We start from the raw sequence: 19422 nt of genomic DNA, 5'->3' as shown, positions 1-19422 counted from the left end.
ATTCCTGCGATTTTGGGTTCAATTTATCCCTTGCTGAATAGGTATTCTTGTTATTAACTGCTCTTTTATCATTCTGCACCCTTTCCCTTGTCCCAAATAGCTTTTCCAAGGTCACTGGGAAACTTCCCCTAAATGAGAGATGGGGTACAGTCATGTCCAGCCTTCCAGGAGAGTGTATATGTTGCAAAGATCCTTAAATAAATAGGTTAAGGTCTGAGAAGAGGTGTTAAGTTTCACTGCGGTGTTTCAGATGCAGGCATGACTCTTCTGTATCTAACAATTTGAGCATGTTTTGAAAACTGCTTTTCGTATAGGCCCCACCAAATTCCCAGCAAAAGTAAAACAGTAATACTGCTTTGAATAGGCTCGGTGAAACCTGCTAAGTCCTGAAACTCTTGCAACAGAGTGGGTGGCTGAGGACACTTGAGATGCTAACAAATGGGGTAAAGCCTGTGAGGGTGCCTTGGAGTTGGCCTCAGATGGCTCGGGTTATCCTTTTGAAGAGAAGAGTCATACCAGCTCTAAGGGTTCCTCTGCGTAGCTGTTTACCACTGCACTTGCCTCTGGAGTATCGCTGACAAATTCTGGTGAAGAGTTAAAACACAAAAGTTGGTGTGTGTTTGCTCCTTTTCTTCTACCGTCTCTTCTCTAACACGTGTAAGCCACTTGTGTTGGTGCTTTTAAAGCAGTCAGCTCAACAAAACGTGCTCTTTAATGGGTTTGGAAGAAGTGGATTTGGGTTGAGAAACGCTCAGAGAAACGGATGGGCCCCCTGCCCCTTGACGCCACCCCGGGCAATCTGCTCCTCATCGCGGGATCTTTATGCTGTGTCCCGTCTCTGCAGGGTACCTGGTGTATTTCACGAGGCCCATGACCATGCACCGTGCGGTGTCCCCAACAGAACCCACACCCAGGTGAGTGCCCGGTGTTGTAGCTGAGGTCTCTCTGATCTTTGAGCTACCGACCCTCAGAAAGTACTGAGCTTTAGTGGTAGCTGTGCCTGTGAGACAGAGGCTGGGCCTTTATGTCTCTGCCCCTCATCACAGACCATTTCTTTCAACACAGGTGAAACAGCTTGGGTTAGAGGAGGTGTCGGTCTGAGTCTCTGGAGCACCTTGGTGGGTGGAAGCTCCTGAAAGCGTTCTCTTGTTTCTAGGTCCCTGTCAGCTTTATCAGCGTACCACAGCGGCCTCATTACTCCAATGAAGATCCGCACAGAGACCCCGGGCAATCTGCGTTTGTACAGCGGGAGCCCTACACGCAGCGAGAAGGAGCAGGTCTCCATTAGCTCCTTCTACTACAAAGAGAGGGTAAGTACCAGGCCAGAAAGCCTCTCCTAACACTTCAGCTGTTATGACTTGTATTCTTTTTGTACGGCTGTGAGCATTGCCGGTAACAGAAGTTTCATATTCCTCTCAAGAAGGAATCCTTTTATAGGCAGCTCTCTCAAAATGTCACGTGGCTTTATCTCCTGTTAGTAACTTCTTTGCTGATCCAGCCTTTGACTTGCTTATTTTGATATCTCTCTAGACTGACCATCACAGCTTCCTTCAGCACATTACACTGTCTCCCTTTGCATTACATAGAGTTAAGATCTCACACTTGAAGCTGTAGTCTCCAGATAAGTACATGTAGGCCACTCTTTTTCTCTGTACTCCCTGATGTATGTAGCTGCAGAGGGCTCTGTGAAGCTTATCAATAACCTCTCCTGAATTACGGAGCATATTTGGGTCATTTCTGTTACAGGTGTCTCTTGCAGGGATATGTGCCTCTGGACTACTTTAAACAAAAACCATCCCTATATGTTTCTCCGAAGAACTTCCAATCTATGTACCTCTGTTTTAGGCACAGGTCTTGTCATCACTGCTGTTTACAAGCAAGGCTTTGGGGGAGAGAGGATTGTTCCCTTCCAGGGCACGGGGAGGGTGCAAAAGACCACTTGGTAATTGTAGGGTGGCCATAGGGTAGTTCCGAAGCAGTCGATGGCCTGATGTGCCTGGAGCAGATGTTGTGGGAGTAATCAGCCGTGCAGCTTGCTCCGAGACAAATTCCCTGTGCTTCAGCAGGGGGCAGCTTACAAAAATACGGTAAGCTTCCACTGAGAGCCTGAAAATTCAAGGCATATAAGCAGTTTGCCCACTGTTTGTGGTGAGGGCACACATCTGCTGCAGCGAGGGGGAGCTTCCAGGTACCCAGCGAAAGCCAAGAGCTGTCTGCACTCTGCTGCAGTGGAGCTCGGGAGCAGAAGGAAAATCAGAGCCTTGAGCTCTCGTTCTTCCTTGGTGAAGGAAGGTCTGAAATAGGTCTAGGTTTTCCAGTAGTCCTGAACACGACAGCCGACCCCTCTGGGACTGTGTCCTGCTTATGTAACGTGAGTTAGTTCTTACACCCACCAGGCATGGGGAGAGTCTCTGCGCCCGTTATGAGTCTTGCTTCCATACAGATCCCAGAAGACTCTTGGAGTCCGCATTCCAGTGTTTTTTATTGCCCCCCCCCCAAACTTCTTTTGATGAGAGGAGAGAATGGTGCTGACTGGTACAGGAATTGCAGCCTGTTCTAGGCTTTGCAGGAGAGTTTATTTAAAGAGCTACCTCTGTCCTCTGCAGCGTGCTTGTCTCTGACACACAGCTCTCTAAGATGACAGACAAGGCTAAAAATAACGTGTGGAAGCAGCTTGGTGCAATTTCATGTGACCTGTCTCCCCAGTCCGCATATTGATGGTGACAAGATTTTGGGAGGGGTGGATCTAGAGAGTAAAAGCATGTGTGTAGCCGTGTCTGCTGTAAGCCAGGGAAAATTCCTTCCCCATCCCCGTGCCAGGCTGCGTCCTCGCACGCTGGGTTGGAAGAAGTGTAAGGGCCCTTGCAGAGAGCTAGCTCAAATGTTCTTGCAGATGGAATAGATCAAAAAACCTTGCGTCTCCCTTCAGCAAAGGTTTTCTGACTCTTTGGGAGTTGATGTCCCAGCCTTTGCTAAATCAATGCTAAATATTTTTATGACATTTCATTGTGAGGATTTTAAGGCATAAAAACCCCAGAGTCTGAGTCTTGTTAGCTCTGAAAGCTTGGATTTCATATTTGCATTAAATAAAAGTTGAAATTGTGTGGTAAACTACCAAGTTACGTAACTTCAGCCCCTAAACTGAATTTTTCAGACATAACCAAGTATTTAAACTTAAATCCCATGTAGCAACCACCATTAACAAACAAATGGGATTTGTGCGTTGCTAGACAGGGAATGTGTCATGTCCCCATAAAAGCAGGGGAGCTGCTGAGCCTAGCAGAGATCTCCTTAGTAAACTAAAATGAAACTAAATCTGACGTTCAGCCTTTCTGTGCTCGTTTAAATGTGTGTGTATGTATATATACACACGTATACATCTTTCTCACGTTATTCATGCATGCATGCTCCTCCTTTCTTCCTTCCTACAAAAAAGAAGTCAACAAAAACTAAAAAGTAGTAGTCTAAAAAGCTAGTAGTGTAAAAAGCAGCAGAAAGAAGAATCTGCATTTATACTGTGGCAATGCCACCAGTGTTTCAAACCTGGATTTCTCTTAAAGACAGTGCATGGCCGTGGTTTTCTTGCTCCAGTTAAAGGGTCGTGCTGGTGGGGACCTGGGGACCGCTCAGCCTTGCCTGAGGGACAGCCATACCCATGGATGGTGACTGTGGTGTCCTCACGCTTCCGTCAAGGCAGAGCCTGGAAGCTGCTGCTGCTTCTCAGGGCTTCCCTCGGGCTTTGGCTGCTTGCAGACCTCGCAAACTCCACATGGGGGAGCGTAGCCACGAGTCCCAAGGGCTGGCAGCAGCGGCTGCCTACGGGAGAGCAGGACTTAGTGGGGGGACCGAGCTTAGTTTCGCTTGCTCTCCACTAAACTAAATTTCCTTCTGCTAATCCTTTTCTCCCTCTCTTGTGAGACGCAGTGGAGGAGCACGTAGCACAAGACTGCAGCCTTCTCTCTTTCCGTGGGGCCAGGCAGTCCACAAACAGAGCCTCATCCCTCGGCTCCCTGGCTGCGGGCTTCTCCCAGCAGTGAGCTGCAAGGGCAGGCAGAGGCTCAGGCATGCCTGACGATGAGGACTGCCTGTCATCAGCTGAAAATAAATGCAAAATACATTGCACACAACACAAATAACCCCGTTCTTCCCCTTTTTATTGTGTTGGCTCTTCCAGAACTGTAACAAATATCTTTGTCAAGTGAGCCCACAATAATGTGCTTTGAGAGATTCGGTTTATTGTTATAATCCTGCGCTGAGTGCTTAATGAAATATCTGCAAGTTCATAATGAAAGCCTACTTTGGAGCTGTTCTGCATGGTCAATCAGTGAACTTGATTGCTCACTCAACCCAAATGAGTTCCTCAGGTACAGGTCTCTGGGTACAGGTCTCTGCATCCCTTCTAATATCCTGGCACTTGTCTTCTATTGCTTTTGAAACGAAAGTGAACAGTTGCAGCAGGTTCCAGTGAACGAAGTCCTGGAGGATGCTGGATGTTAAAGGGATGTCTGAGCGAGCAGGAGGGTTTGTTTAGCTTGCTGCAGATTTCCGTGTCAGACAGCTGGGTTAAAAATGGTGGCTGCCTTCCTCTTCAGCCAAAAAGGGGAAAACGGGTTAGAGTAGGAGCCTGGCACGTGGGGCAGCGTGATGTTGTCCCCTCTGCTGTCACATCGTGGTGTGAACAAGGGCACACGCCTGTTGGAGTAGTACAGTTCCATGTGGGAGACTGTTCAGACTTGTGATCACGGAAGTCCTCCCTCCAGCAGCCCACATTTTGCCAGGTCCGTAGGTAACGTATAGTGCAATTGTGCGGGGGTCTCGGTTTGCAACTGTCCATTGTGTAACAGAACCATGGGGAACAGTACCTTTTACTCTGCTGGTTCAGGGCACTTTTCGTTTCAGTTTATTTACCTTTGTCTTTAATTTTCTTGGTGTCTTTCTTCCCTTTTCTTGGGTATAATGTTTTCACATACAGATGTCTCCTCGCTCTGCCCGGCGACGTTGGTCCATACAAGCAATTAACGACTTCCCGGTACTGTGCGCTGTGCTAATACTGTCCTTGATATTACCCTGTCTTCTGCCCAAGGGCCCAAGAATAAAATGCCACCTGCCTGCCTTTGAGTAACCTGCACAGAGGTGGGGGACTTGCACTCCACACAGGGCCTAGGGTTTCAGGAGGAGCGAATGCAAGAGCAAGCAGACAGGAGCAGACACGAGTTCGAAGGGTACAAATACTGACTCATGACATGCCTATTTTACCTGGCTTAGCAGCCAGGAAAGGATGCCAAGGGGTAATTTGAAGTGTAAGAAAGGATCAACCCCTAAGAAGCAGAGTGTGCACTGCAGAGGAGTTGAACGATTATTATGCAGCATCAACCAACTGAGGAGAGTGACATTAGAACACCTCATTTTTGAAAAAGATGAAGCCCTTCTGGAGAGGGAGGAGTTGCTGGAAAATAATATTAAAGAGCAGCAAGCTGCTGGCATGGCAGCGTTTAAGAACTGCGGAAGAAACAAACTGGTTGAGCTGCTGATAACGATCTGTCATCTCATTGAAGTGAGCATGTGCAATGCACCAGAAAGTCTTATTTCCTGGAGCAATGAGTAGGATTTCTCCTTAATTTGTGATCTTCTCCCAGCCCTTAGAATCACACCACCTGGCTGGTACTCCTTCCTGCTGGCACCTGCCCTTCCAAGCCTGCTTTGACAACTGTTTTCCTTTAGTCAGGTCCACATGTCCCTCAAGCTTGAACATGAATGTCTTGATAACAGCATTGCTCAAGCTGTGCTGTAAATTTGGGCAATTACTGTCACATCAATCATCTGCCAAGCATAGGCAGAGCTTAGAAAACTCCAGTCTAAAGATGGTCTCTTTAGGTCTGATGGTGTGAACAACTTTTTTCACGGCTGTTCACCTTCATGCTCTCTCTTCACAAGACAGCAGGGAACAAAATAAAAACCTGTAACACCTAATTTAACTTGGTATAATAGGATCAAGCCTTCCTAATTACAAACTCTAAGACTATACTAGCAAATAATAGGTGAAAGAAAACAGAAGTAATTTATTTGACTCCAGAGGCTTTTTGTGAAGAGCTAATGAAATGTGAGGAGTGGAGGCAAGAAACAAAGTTCTGTCTTGGATTAGGAATTGATTGAAAGAGGAAGGGAAAAAAAAAAAAAAACAGGAAAGGAACATGCCAGCTTTTTATGTGATAAATTGTGGTGCACCCAGGGCCACAGTTTAATTTGCTTACCCCACTGGCTTGGAAGGAAGAACACGTGCTGAAGTGATAAAGTTATAATTTTGTGTAATGTATACTTAAAAAAAAAAAAAAAAAGATACGTGGGACAGTCAAAGCCTTGAAATACTGATTGTATTTGTGGATAACCTTGGGAAGAGCCCAATCGTGCTCTCCTAAGTTGACACTGGTGCCCAAGGCGAAGACACAGGGAAGAAAAAGAAATATTCCTGCTTTGGGACACTTGATTCAAGAGTGCCTCAGCTTTTTTGCCTGTCTGTGGAAGTAGCCTGGTGCTGTGGCAGATGCTGTGAATAGTAAACATTGATTATTTTGAAGGTAAAATCCAGGCAGTGCTGCATGACCTGCATGGGGGAGTTAAGCTGTAGGCAGTTGTTCAGAATAAAGGAACCTGCAGGAAGGCAGCAATTTTTAAATCTTATTTAAAAAGAAAAACCTTAGAAGCAGCTTGAACCTGACTTTGAGCTGGTTTAACTCTGTATTTTATAAATACCTTAATGCAGCTTCACTTTTGGCATTGAGCCTTTTCCTTTTGGTCTGCAACCTTGCCCTTCGCCTTACTAACGTGAGTTTATACCGCAAACCCCGAGATTTGGCATACCCTGGTGTGAAACAGGCACTTGACATTTCACGACACTCCTTAGAGCACCTCCTGCCTCGGCAGGACCCAGAGGCGCACGCGCCCCGGCTCGGCATCCTTTGCAAGCGGGCATGCAGCATTTCGTACCGACTTCTGCTGAGTACGCACTGATGGTGATGGTTGCTGCGAAGCAGTTGGTGGCTTATTCTTGGGCTGTCTGTTTCTACGTGTAACCCATTTACTGCCATCGTTGTCACCTCGGATTGCGGCAAATTGCAGCCTTGGGTATGGTAGCGCAGGTGCAGGCTGGCTTTTTTAGTCGTCGTTCAGTGCTGTTCCCCGCTGTCACCTCCAACCCCATGATTGTCATCAACGCTCTGGTTTCTTTCCTTTTGGTGCTCTGAGGAGCTGATGAGTCTTAATTTGCTATCACTACAGCTGTTTTCTTCCTTTTCTCCCTCTCCTTAAGCTCCCAGGAGCAGCTGGGTAGATGCAGTTCTCCCTGACATGGACTCTAGGTTGCAGAAAGCTGGGGGCAGCGCCTATGTCTGACCTCCTGTCACTAGTTAGCTCGGTGCACGCATGCTGATTTCTGCTCCAGCTCCAGGCTCTGTGCTCCCCGCTCCGACCTGTGCTCCAGCCCCTAGGAAGAGGCACGTCTTCTGTCCCGCCCTGACGCCTGCCAGCTTCCGTGGCACCTTTCGGTAGCGCCGTCGTGGGAGATCCTCCTGGAGCAGAAGGGAGAGAGGAAACCTTGTGGCGGACCTTGGCCAGACAGACCCAAGCTAGAGCTCTCCTTGCCTTTGGTAACTCCTGCTGAAAGTGTTCCAGTGCTGCCTGGTGGAGAGCTATCCCTGTAACGCACCAGTAGCTGCAAGGTTCAAGGTAGAACTTGCCCTGCTGTCAGAGGTACCGAGCTTTACTTCATCAGTGATGTTCCCATGCTTCTGACGGTCGTTTTCTTTCTAACACGTAGCTGCTGTAGCTAACTGAGGCAAATTGTTAAAACCAGTGAGATGTTTTTAATGGTGGCTGTACGCGTGGCTTTAGGATTTCCTTCCATCACAGCTCGAGGGGCAGGAAGCGATGGTCACAGCAGCGTAGTACCAGCAGGGAATGTGGCCTTTGACTAACCCTAGTCCTAGAGCTGCCCCAGTAAAGAATCAGGGCTTTCCTTTTTGCTAATAACCTGACAGTGCTAAGAGGAAGAAAGCAGGAAGATTTTGTTGCGAGTCCAGGTTCTCGAGGGGCTCTGATGCATCTAGTGTCTTCATTTGTCTGGTGCTATGCTAACAGCAAGCAGTGGAAACCATTCGTGGGATCTCTTTTCCATTCTCATCCTCATTTGCTGTCATTTTCCAAAAAAAAAACCCACAAGTGCCTGTGGAAAGTGGTATGTGTTGTCCATGTTTCCAGTCTTTGAAATACCTGTTGGGAGGCTTCTTCAGTCGGCTCTGGCAGGAGCAGGCTGAATCTGTTCCCAGTAACAGGGCAGGAAACCTGCCTCGCTCGGAGGTGGCAGGTTGCTCTCCAAATTACCTGCAGAGTGTGGCTCTGCCCCTGCAGGTCTGGCTTCGGATGCCTGCTGAGATACAGCACGAATGATGGCTACTGATGGGCAGTGCTGTGAGCAGCCTGGTAGCCCTTCCAGTATGGCATGTCCTTGTGCTGGGGCTCCCAAGCTTTGCTCCGGTGTTTTTGGCAGCATCAGCAAGTCTTTGCTGCACACAGGTGGCATTTGGCTGCCCTGACGAGGAACGAGTACAGGTACCAGGGTTGTTTGGGAACCTCGTTATGATACAGCCCACATCCTTCAGCACGGAAGGGGCAGCAATATTTCTAGGTGCTATCCGAAGAGGTGTTGTCTGCCCAACGGTAAGAGCGTTTTAGACTTCCAGGGGATGCTTCTGTGTAGGAGCGTCAGCACCTCTTGTCAGTGAGGGGACTTGCCACAGGAGAGCAGCATTGCAAAGCGTCCACTGCTCTCCTAGGAGCCCTGCAGAGCCGCCAGAGCTTCCCTCGTAGAGCTCCAGTGCCTCTGCCTGCAACGCTGCCGCACGTCCTCGTCCCTCCCCGTCGGCCTCCTGGAGCGAGGAGCTGGGAGAGGCCACGATGACGAGCCAAATACTCTGCGGGGCGTCGTGTGGCCAAGGGAGCTTTATGCAGCTTGGCATGAAGATGGCCTCCGTGTCTGTTACAGGGAGTATTTGGGCTCCTGGTTTTGTTCCCTTGTGTTGATTCCTCTCCTTTCTTCTCCCCTCAACCTCATGTCCTGAGCCAGCTGTAAATAGCTGCGAGCATGGTAGCTAAGGGTTGTTAGGAAAATGTGGGCCCTGCTTTATCACCTGCCGTTTGTGTGAAGCTGCTGATAAAGCAGGAGAGGTGGGAGCCCTGCCCTGGCGCTGAACAGGGGTGTGCTCAGACACAGAGGAGGCCAAAAAGAGGCCAAAAGAGGAGACCAAAAGAGTCCGGACCTGTGGGCTTGCCCTGAAGCTGAGGGCAAGCAAAAGCTGCTCCCACGTGTCTCTGTGCTGAGCGTTGGCCGAAGTCAGCGGTGGTCTGTTTGCAGAGGGTTCCCAGCCCTCTAACGAGGGTGATAATTGAACCGTCCTCCTGCCAAACCCTCCTGGGTTTGATTGGCATCCCGATGCTGATTCGTTCTCGTATTGGCTTTCACAGGGGAACTCACAAAATGCTTTTTGAGTGAGTTTGACCTTGAGCTCGCTGCCTTGACCTGCTTTTCACTTCCTACAGATGGAGATGCTTGTTCTCCTGGGCATGTCATGGATGTTTTCCAGGGTAACACAGAGCCTTCTGAAAGGCAGGTTTGGGTGCTGCTTGCATTATTCCTCACCCTAGTGCATTGTTCCCCGGCCCGAGAAGCCTGCTGTCCCCCTCCCCAGTGACACGCTGCCGTTTCTTCTGCAGAAATCGAGGAGGTGGAAAAGCAAACGAGAGGGGACAGATGCCAACAACCGACCCATCAAAGCTGCCGGAAAAGTTATTATACAAGATATTTCCTGCTTGCTGCCCGTGCACAAGTTGCTGGGAGAGCTCTACATGTGAGTATCAGCTTGGGATCCTTTCCCAAAGGAAAGCAGCTGTCTTTGGCATTGCTGTGCTTTAATCCTTCGAATGTTTGAATGTTTCCGTACCTTCTTCCTTTACTCTTGCCTTGCTGCTTTCTTATGGTGTCCCTCTCCCCCTGTGAGAGGGGACTCGTCTCCTAGAAATCTGAAAAGCGTGGTGGAAGGAATTTGTGGTGGCGTATTGTATGCAGAGGTTGAACTGGTGCTCCAGCATCATCTCTGCAACTGTTAGAGGTTCAGCTTTTTGTAAGCTAGAAAGATAAGGTATTGATACAAATCATCTCTCAAATCTTAAAGATTATCTCTTAAATCTTAAAGAACTCCACAGTTCAGTGCACAGCTTAAAAAAAAATCCCAATAAATGCATATTCTCATACTCTAAAACTGCTCTTGGCTCATAAGGATTTTTAATTTCAGAAGTATTTGGAATGCCTCATTGCCTCGGAGACCTGATTATACATGCATGCCAGTGTCTGTGCAGCAAGTTCTCCTACCTTAATGAAAAGGATGGAGAAGTTCTGGGTTTTGTTTGTGTGTTTATAAACAAGGAGCGTCTTCTTCCCAAAACGTCTAACTCAGATAGCTGTAAAATCTCTTTTTGTGAGTTTTTTGCTTCCTTAGCTTTGGTAAGACTCTCTGACCCTTCACAGTTTTCCCTCTGTAGGCATGCAGGGAAGAAGCAGGCTGCTCTTCTTAAAGGAGGCAACAGAGGAGGAAAAAAATCTTCTCTCTTTTCTGTATTATTAAAATGTTCTTATAAATGTTCTTTAAAAAGACCTCTTGGAACTTTCTTCTCTGGATATCTCATTTGTTAACAGCCTGAGTCTTTTCAATTTGCTGTAAGATCTTCAGCAGTAGAAATTTCAAGAGTCTGAGGAACCTTCCTGGTGATGAGCAGGAAACCTGGGTTTTCCCAGCCCACCTTGCCAGACACTGTCTCCGTGAGGGGTGCGTTATCTGGCTCAGGAACAGGTTGAGCACCAGCCTGCTGGTCCGCAGCGTGCAGCTGGGCCCCTGCAGTCGAGCAGAGCAGGCCAACAGGCTGGGTGGGAACAAGGCCACGTCTCTGCTGGCTTCTAGGGACAGGAATGACTCTTGGCTTGGTGGTATTCTGGCACAAGTTGGATCCAACATCCTCATGGAAGTGGTGTCTTAGGACCAGGCTAGTTTGGAGCTTGATGCAATAGCAGTGTGCTAGGGAAGGTGAATAGTGGGGTTGCCGGAAGGATGGCAGTGATCCCTGGAGAACAGCAGAGGGCAGGATGGGATCCTCATCATGCTTGCAGGTTCAGATCAGCAGGTTCTGGACTGCTCGCTGCTGCCAGAACCACATCACCCCTCATCACCCCACCTCTGTGGGTACCATGCTGACCAGAGAGCTGATCTATCTCCTTTCTTTTCAGACTGAATGTGAATAATATCCAGGAGACCTGCCAGAAGAACGCTGCCTCAGCCTTGGCCGTTGGACGGAGGGATCTCGTACAGGTATTGTGTTGAATCAGACCTCTTTCTCAGCATGCTGTGCCACCCTCAAACTGCTTGTGCTGTCACCTTGATACCCAAACAGCCAGCTAGGCTCAGCACTTGTTCCAGGGAGTCTGAAATGCTCAGCAAACTGAGGCCTGTGGACCAGCTGAGGAGGTGCTCTCTACCTCCTTGCTCTTGGCATCGAGAGGTCCCTTCCCAGGGCTGCCAGCAGGGTGTTGCACACATTTCAGGGTGTTCCTGCAGGCAAAGCTGGGGATGCAGCCTGCTTTTGAGTCTGCACAGGAAGTAACTGTGCACAAAGCTGCCTGGCTGCTGTTAGTATTTTCATCGGTGGTTTTGCCTTACGTAATCATTCCCGTTGTAATTAGCTCAGCATTCATCCGCACTGGCACTACGTGCTAACTGCAGCTCGCTTCTCCCCAAGAAGAGCCTGAGCCCAGAGACCCAGGCTTCAGCTAGTAATTGGAGAAAAATGGCCATTTTGGCTTGTCCCTTGCCGTGTGATCAGCCCACAGCAACAGGCAGAGCTTTTGACAGGAGCTGGCTGTGGCTGGCACTGCCAGAGGAGCCTGTGCACCTCTCCTGAGCTTTTGGCTCCCCCTAGCTCTGGGCAGGAAATGGCCAGAGCCCTACTTGATCTAAGCAGAAACCAGCTCAAGCTGTTGTCTTGCTGTCAGGTTTTTAGCTTCATGGTGGGCTCAGCTAGAGAGAAGGTAGGTCTAGTTACCCCTGTGCTTCATTTTGCTGTCTGGTTTGCCTGGAGGACCAGAGCTTGGGTGGAATAACTTCAGCAGGACTTTTCTGATACCTGTTTCTTGCTATGTTACTCCCTGTCCCGTGTAACTCCAGCCTGTCTTGCAGCTTGCCTTGTTCATGGCATTCGTGGAGACGTGAGCAGTGGAGTTACATATGAGACATGCTCTGTGGCAATGTATGAAGTGGCGTCTTTCCAGGTTCCTTTCTGTGCTCTCTCGTACTCGGGCCTGTCCTTGTTTCAGTTTCTTTGCTCAATTTCTTTCTCTACAGTTCACAGTGAGCAGCTGTAGGATTATGGTCACTGGCTGTTCTTCTGGGTACTTGGAGCACTTGCATTGTCCCCACAATTCTTCTGTGTCATCAGCTCTGGTTGTCTCCTCTCTGATTTGTTGTCTTTCCACCATCACACTTTCCTTTCCTGTTTTTTTTTTTCATGCCCAACTAGGAACTTTATTTTTCCCTGGCATATCATGTTCTACTTGCTCCATTTTAAAAAGGCACAGCACAAAAACCAGTCCTAGATTTGATGCAGTCGTATGCCATCAGTGGTATGGAGACTGAAAAGGTGGAACTGCTTCCAGAGTAAAGGGAGACGAATGGAGAAGAAACATGGCATGTGAAAAAGTTAAAGTGTTGGAGTAGAAATGGCAAACTGTCGTCCTGTCTGCACTGAGCAGTGCTGGGAGGAGAGGTGTTCAGTAATGTAGCTCATCAAAAGATGCATTTTATGCAAATAGTGATGCGCTGGTAAACTTTCTGCCACCACACATCTCTGAACCTAAGAACTGTATCAAATTTAAACCCTTTTGTGGTTTGTGAACGTAAAATGAACTAACAGGTCTGTTTAAATTCTCCTGTTAAACTCTGAGGAAGAATAGTCTGTGGTTTAACCCAGTCTTAAAGCAAGTGGGACAGAGAAAGCATCAGCTTTGTGTTACTCTCGATATAACTTGGCACACCAAGGCTGGAACTGCTCCCTCTTGGTTTGAAAACACAATAAATAAAAAAATTCCATTATTATTTATCTTTGAGTGAATCTGTGCACACCTATACCCTCGGAGTCTGGCTGTTTCTAATTGTAGCTTTGATGCTTTTCCTTCCTGTCTGCCAGGTTTGGTCACTGGCCATGGTAGCCACTGATCTCTGTCTTGGACCGAAGTCTGACCCAGATTTGGAGATACCTTGGGCACAACATCCATTTGGACGTCAATTACTGGAGTCCCTGTAGGTCTCTGAACGCTGGGGAGGGACTGGGAATGGTTGCTGAAGCAGAGGGAGCCCTTCATGACTATGTATGTTGTACGGCATCATTTCAGCCTTGGAGTAGTGCCACACCTTGTCTTTTCTCCCTCTCTCAAGCCTGAGGTGCATCAGGACAGGAAGTGTGTTTATGCAAGTATGTTTATGACATGCAGGAGGCAGCATTTGGCCTCCCATCAGGCATCCGGGTGTCCCTTGGCTAGCGTTGAGCAATAGCCCAGGTGCAGCTGGAGCTCTGCTTTCCAGCGTGCCCGCGGTGCCTGACTGAGAAGTAGAGATTTGGGGTTTCTGCTCCCCACCTCCTAAATGATTGCGTTGGCTCAGCTGCTTGGTTCACCTTCAAATTCACTGCTGCCATAATAGCATTACTGGGAAATCATTCCCCTGGTCTCAAAGCCAAGTGCTAGCCACAAAATTCTTCCTGCCAGTGAATCTGTGCAGGAGGGAGAATTACTAGTAATTAACTGTCTGCTGATCTGTCCCACTGGGAGACGCAGGATTTGTGTGCTGTGCTTTGCATACTGCGGCTTGACCTAGCTCCCTCCTGCTGGGCAGCAGCGGTGGAGGGGAGCACGGGTAGTTCTTTGCTCTCAGTCTTCAGAGCAATCCAGAAATTTCACAGCGATCCAGAAGACCTGCGGTGGGATTTTTGCCTCGGGGTCTGAATGCAGGATGCTTGTGGGTAGAGGGTCTCATCAGAAAGGTGGTGTGGCTTGGGGTGAGTTTAGTGGCTCGAGCTTGAATAGCCACGAGTCCTGTGGACCTTGTTCTTAATGCTGCTGGGGTAATCAGGCCACGAGTACTGCTGGATTGCCAGAGTTCCCATCTTTCTCCCACCTCTTAGGCCATGTGTATTTTCAGGAGGAGGACTGTGCTCCTGAAAGGTGTGACAGAAGAGACAGCCCAGTCCTGGAGAGCACACATGCCTCCTGTGGGCACCGATGTGCCCAAATCAATTCATGCAGCAGGCTTGAAATTCATTGCCTTGGAGTCTCAATGCTTTTGCCGCTGACCTCTGCCCAGTCTCATGCTCTGTCTTTCTCATTTCCCAGGCTGGCTCATTACTCGCAGCTCCACGACGTGCAGACCCTGGCCATGCTGTGCAGCGTGTTTGAAGCCCAGTCCCGGCTCCAGGGCTGCCCAAACTCCTCCGGCCCCTTTCCTCAGCGTGCCTCCAACCTGGCCTCCCACAGCCGATACGTATGACAGCCGTTTCTTTCCCCTTTGTCTCAGATGTCTTTGAACATCTCTCACGTAGATGACATGATTTCCTCTCCTTTCCCCCTTAACAGCCCAGCTTTACTTCCTCTGGCTCCTGTTCCAGCATGTCAGATCCTGGACTTGGCACCGGAGGCTGGAGCATAGGTACCAAGACCTGGGGAGTAGAGAGAGGAATCTGCCTCCCTTCTGGCCTAGGTCTTAGACAGCTCCTATGTGGGGGAAGGAAGGGAGTTAGCACTGGCTGTGACTGCAGATGTGCTCTGCCAGGGCAGCTTTCTGTGCCGTGGCCCACAGGGTGTGCGCTGCAGCTCTTTGGCTGGAAGGGAGCATGGCTTGTGGTAATCGTTTTGGTGGCCCCACAGTCCTGCTCCTTCTCACTCTGGGCTTTGGAGAAACTGCCACAGCCCCTCTAGACATGCTGAACTGGAGAAAAAAAAAAAAAAGAAGCCTGGCTCTTTGCAACCTCCCTTCAGGTATTTCTGGACATTGGTGAGACCTTCCCCGAGCTCCCTCTTCTCCAGGATCAGCAGTCCCAGCTCTCTCTGCCTGTCCTCATAAGAAGGCTTCCTCTTAGCCTTTCCTCCAGTCCCTTAATCACCTCTGTGACCCTTCTCTGGACTCTCTCCAGTAAGTCCTTGTCTCTTTTGTACTAGGGAGCCCAGAACTGGACCCAGCGCTCCAGTGCTGAGCAGAGGGGCAGGATCACCTCCCTTGACCTGCTGGCAACACTCTGGCTAATGCAGCCCGGGACACCAACGCCCTTCTTTGTGGCGAGGACACATTGCTGGCTGACATTCAGCTTGGCGTCCACCAGGACCCCCAGGTCCTTTTCTTCTTGTCTGCTTTCCAGCACGTCCTGGTGTCTGAGGCTGTTCCTCCCCAGGCGCAGGGCTTTGCATTTTCCTGTTGAGCTTCACGAGGTTCCTCTTGGCCCATTTGTCCGGCCTGTTGCTGTCTGTCCGGCTGGCAGCACAGCCCTCTGGCATATCAGCCGCTCCTCCCAGTTTCGTGTCATTAGTAAACTCTCTGCCACATCATCCAGACCATTAATGAAGACGTTGAACAGGACCAGACCCAGTGTTGACCCCTGGGGCGCAGCACTAGTTACTGGCCTCCAACTAGACTTTGTTCCCCTGATCACCACCCTGTGGGCCCAGCTGTTCAGCCAGTTCTTAAACCACCTCTCTGCTCAGCCAGCCCTTGCTCCAACAGCTTCTAAGAGGATCTTATGGAAGACAGGGTCAAAACCCTTACTGGAGTGAAGGTAGACAACACCTATCCATCTGCTCTCCCCTCGTCTACCAACCCAGTTATTTTCTTGTAGAAGGCTATCAGGTTGGTCAAAAATGACTTCCCCGTGGTGAATCCGTGCTGACTGCTTTCAATGCTTTTCTTGTCCTTCGTGTGCCTGGAAATGGTTTCCAGGATTAGCTTCCTCGCCTTCCCCGGGACCAAGGTGAGGCTGACCAGCCTGTAGTTCCCCTGATCCTCCTCCTTCCTTTTTTTTCAAGATAGGAGTGACGTTTGCTTTCCTCCAGTCTCCTGGCACCTGTCCAAGGTGCCCCAGTCATTCACTGATCGCCAAGAGTGGCCTTGCAGTGTCATCAGCCAGCTAATGCCACAGGATTCGGGGTGACAGTCATCCCTGTGCTTTCTTCTGTCCCTGGAAAAGCAGCAGTGGTGGGGAAGGCTGGCTTCTTGGTAGCCCTAATGACATTTCCTGCTGATCTGTGAGGCTGTCAAAAACAAGTCATTCTCCAGGGTCACGGGGTTGAAGCTGGGAGATACGTGGCCTGGGGCAGCATCAGCCCTGTTAGCAGCAGAGCTGTACCCTTCCAGAGCCTTATCAAGGCATCTTTGACATGGGAAACAGTGGAGGATGGGGGTTAACTTAACGGGGCGGTGATGGTGTCTTGTAGCAGCTATTAGCAGTCGTCTCCCTGCCTCCAGGGCAGGACCTTGCTACAGAGGCCCCTTTACGTAACAGCAGCCCTGTGATGGGGATCTTCCCTCCCGGGAAAGAGGAGCCCAGGCCTCCTGGGGCGAACGTTCCCATGCGCTCTCCAAGGGGTTGCCCCAATACTTCTTGTCTGAAGAGGAAGGCAGAAGGGATTCCTCCGTACGAGGTTTTTGCGGGGTGTGCTCACAGTCCTCTGGTGTCTGCAGCCAACAAGGACGCGGAGCAGGCATCCACGCCCTGGTGCGAGTCCTCGCCGGATGACTTCCGCTACGGCAACCTGACGTACCCCGATCCTCGGGAGCGTGAGAAGGACCAGCATGAGAAAAACAAACGGTAGGTGGTGGCGTGCCTCGGGGCACTCGGGTTTAGGGCTCTGTGCCCGAGCCGGCTGGAGCTGTGAAAACAGGAGGGGAGCAGCAAGCCCGCTCCTAGACCTCTTTACTCAAGTAGTAACGTGGAGAAAAGCATCGTAGTGCAGACCAGTCTGCTGAGATTGCAGGTATGCACCTATAAACGGCTGTGGTGGGGGCCCCAGAGGGTAGTCTCCCCATTCAGCACGCCCTTGAGGGCAGAACGAGCGGGGGGCAGCCCCGTGGGTGTTCACCGGTGTTTCAGCAACACGTGGCAAGCAGTCTGCTGCTCTCCCGGCGATGTGAGCGGGTTGCGTAGCCACCGCTGGGAAGAGGATTGCAACCAGAGTCGCTGAGAGCGCACCGTGCGGGTGACAGTACCGTTTGTCCCTCTAGGCTCCTGGATCCTGCCAACACTCAGCAGTTTGATGACTTCAAGAAGTGCTACGGAGAAATCCTGTATCGCTGGGGCCTGCGGGAGAAGCGGGCCGAGGTCCTGAAGTTTGTCTCCTGTCCCCCTGACCCCCACAAAGGAATTGGTGAGTGCCTGCTGTGGCTTGTGTTGTCCAGGCAGGGTCACGGCTCTGCCTTGGGGCTCGGGAGGGTGCAGGCAGCGTGATGAAAGTACCCATTGCCCTGCCCGGAGGTGAGCTCTGCCAGCAAACAGCGTTAGCTCAGGGTGGCAGTGAGGTTTGCAGGTGCTGGTGCAGTGACCGTAGGCTGTCACATCTCCAGCAAAGCTGAAAATTCCTCCTAGGCCTCTGGGAGAAGAGGCACTGGGAGGAGAGACGTGGTGAGAGGTGCCACAGGAGCGGTGCCTGCTTGCTTGGCTCTGGTTGCAGCCTCTCCTCGTCACGTGGGATGGCTCCCGGGCAGTAACTGCAGTGAAAATGGGTGAGTTCGGGCACCGCGACTGCTCCTCCGTGGCTGGCAGTCAAAACATCAATACTGCTGACATCAAGCGTGCCCTGTGCTCCCCACGATAAGAAACAAAGGCTGTTCCTGCTTGTTCGTGGTTACACTTCAGAGAGCTGTGAGGCAGATGAGAGCAGCGGGAAACCTTCCTCTCCGCAGCGTGTCCCAAGCTGGAAATCTGACACGTTCTCACCCGACAGCCATTTAGCCATCGGGTGGGCCAGCCTGTGCCCCAGTGTGCCGACTGTCCTCCTCACCGGTGGCTGGTGTCTTGGCTCCTCTTCGGAGACCAAACCGAGATCCATGAGACACAAACTGTCCTCCCACCCCGAGGAGGATCCCTCCGGGACTGACTTGAGGCAGATCTCTTGGGCGGTGGGCTCAGGGCGCTCGTCTGTCTTTGCCGGATTTCTTTGCCCCCATTGCCACCAGCACTAACTGTCTTACTCTCATTTTCTTTGCTCCCTCCAGAGTTTGGTGTGTACTGCAGCCACTGCCGCAGCGAGGTGCGGGGCACCCAGTGCGCCATCTGCAAGGGCTTCACCTTCCAGTGCGCCATCTGCCACGTGGCCGTGCGCGGCTCCTCCAACTTCTGCCTGACCTGCGGCCACGGCGGCCACACCAGCCATATGATGGAGTGGTTTCGCACCCAGGAGGTGTGTCCCACGGGCTGCGGCTGCCACTGCCTGCTCGAGAGCACTTTCTGAGCCAGGTGGGAGAGCAGGGCACACCATGAACTGGATTTGATATTTAATTCCCAAGCCATGTTGCATCAGCTCTGCCCCGCGGTGTCTGGAGATGCTGCAGGGATGGCGCAGGACCTCCTGGCGGTGCGCTGCAGGGACGTTTCCAAGTGCTTCCACTATTCCTGCGCTTCCCGGGCCGCTTTCAGACCGATGTGACCAAACTCCTGGTGTCCGTTGCTGGCGATGGATGCCAGACCACAGAAATCAACTGCTCCTGCAGGAGGGTGCGTGAGCAGGGGCGAGTCTCTGCTGGGCTGAGGAAGAATTAACAGGCTCCTTTGGAAAGCACTCAGCGGGCAGAGCCAAATTCGTTCTGGCTAGGTGGTGCCTTGCCAAGGGCCCCAAAGTGATCAAGAGAGTCTTCTTCACACACTTATTCCAGAAATAATTTGATTACAGAAATAATTTGCAAGCAGCAGTGAGCTCGCCAGGCTAACTGCACGCTGTGCTTGGAGAGTGACTGTGCTCAGAGCTCTCGGAGCGACAGGGTCCTTATTTTGAACGGCTGTTTACACGATTTAGGTTACCCCATAAAGCAACAGAGTGACACTGTGCTTTTCAAAATGATTTCCTAAACGGCTTCCTCCTCGCTGGGCAGTAGCTGCAGCTGGTGTGAAAAGCCAAGCTCCGCGGCCAAAGTCCCCAGGGTTTAGCTGCTTTCCTCCAGCACTTTATTACCCCGAAGTGTCTCCGTGCTTGGCTCCGGCAGGGTGGAGCAGTGCACTTTAGCTCGCCTGTCCCTGCCTTGTCCGCGCCTCGTCCTCGTGGCTGGGGGAAGCAGCTGCCTCCCCAGGGGTCTG

At 50.7% G+C, this 19422-nt stretch overlaps 1 protein-coding gene across 5 annotated transcripts in view; it reads left to right on the top strand.

The window, feature by feature from the left end:
* The window catches only part of WDR59 (WD repeat domain 59), a 47923-nt gene extending 28752 nt beyond the window's left edge, over positions 1-19171 (top strand). For 4 of the 5 annotated variants that reach the window (XM_080552695.1, XM_080552694.1, XM_080552697.1 and 1 more), the window contains 10 exons: positions 845-914; positions 1157-1310; positions 9766-9899; positions 11330-11411; positions 13282-13394; positions 14483-14630; positions 14723-14795; positions 16818-16944; positions 17358-17500; positions 18348-19171. In XM_080552695.1, the coding sequence (XP_080408821.1) occupies positions 845-914; positions 1157-1310; positions 9766-9899; positions 11330-11411; positions 13282-13394; positions 14483-14630; positions 14723-14795; positions 16818-16944; positions 17358-17500; positions 18348-18583 (1280 nt within the window). In that variant the 3' untranslated portion in view covers positions 18584-19171. Of the gene's footprint in view, positions 1-844; positions 915-1156; positions 1311-9765; positions 9900-11329; positions 11412-13281; positions 13463-14482; positions 14631-14722; positions 14796-16817; positions 16945-17357; positions 17501-18347 lie in introns of those variants that run through there. The other variant, XR_013938453.1, reaches the window with a different exon arrangement.
* The last annotated feature ends 251 nt before the right edge of the window (positions 19172-19422 follow it).

Source organism: Anser brachyrhynchus, assembly GCF_964034855.1.
Source record: "Anser brachyrhynchus genome assembly, chromosome: 12".
Lineage (NCBI taxonomy): Eukaryota > Metazoa > Chordata > Aves > Anseriformes > Anatidae > Anser > Anser brachyrhynchus.
The sequence above is the reverse complement of the archived record's forward strand: the minus strand, read 5'-3'. Positions and strand labels throughout refer to the sequence as shown.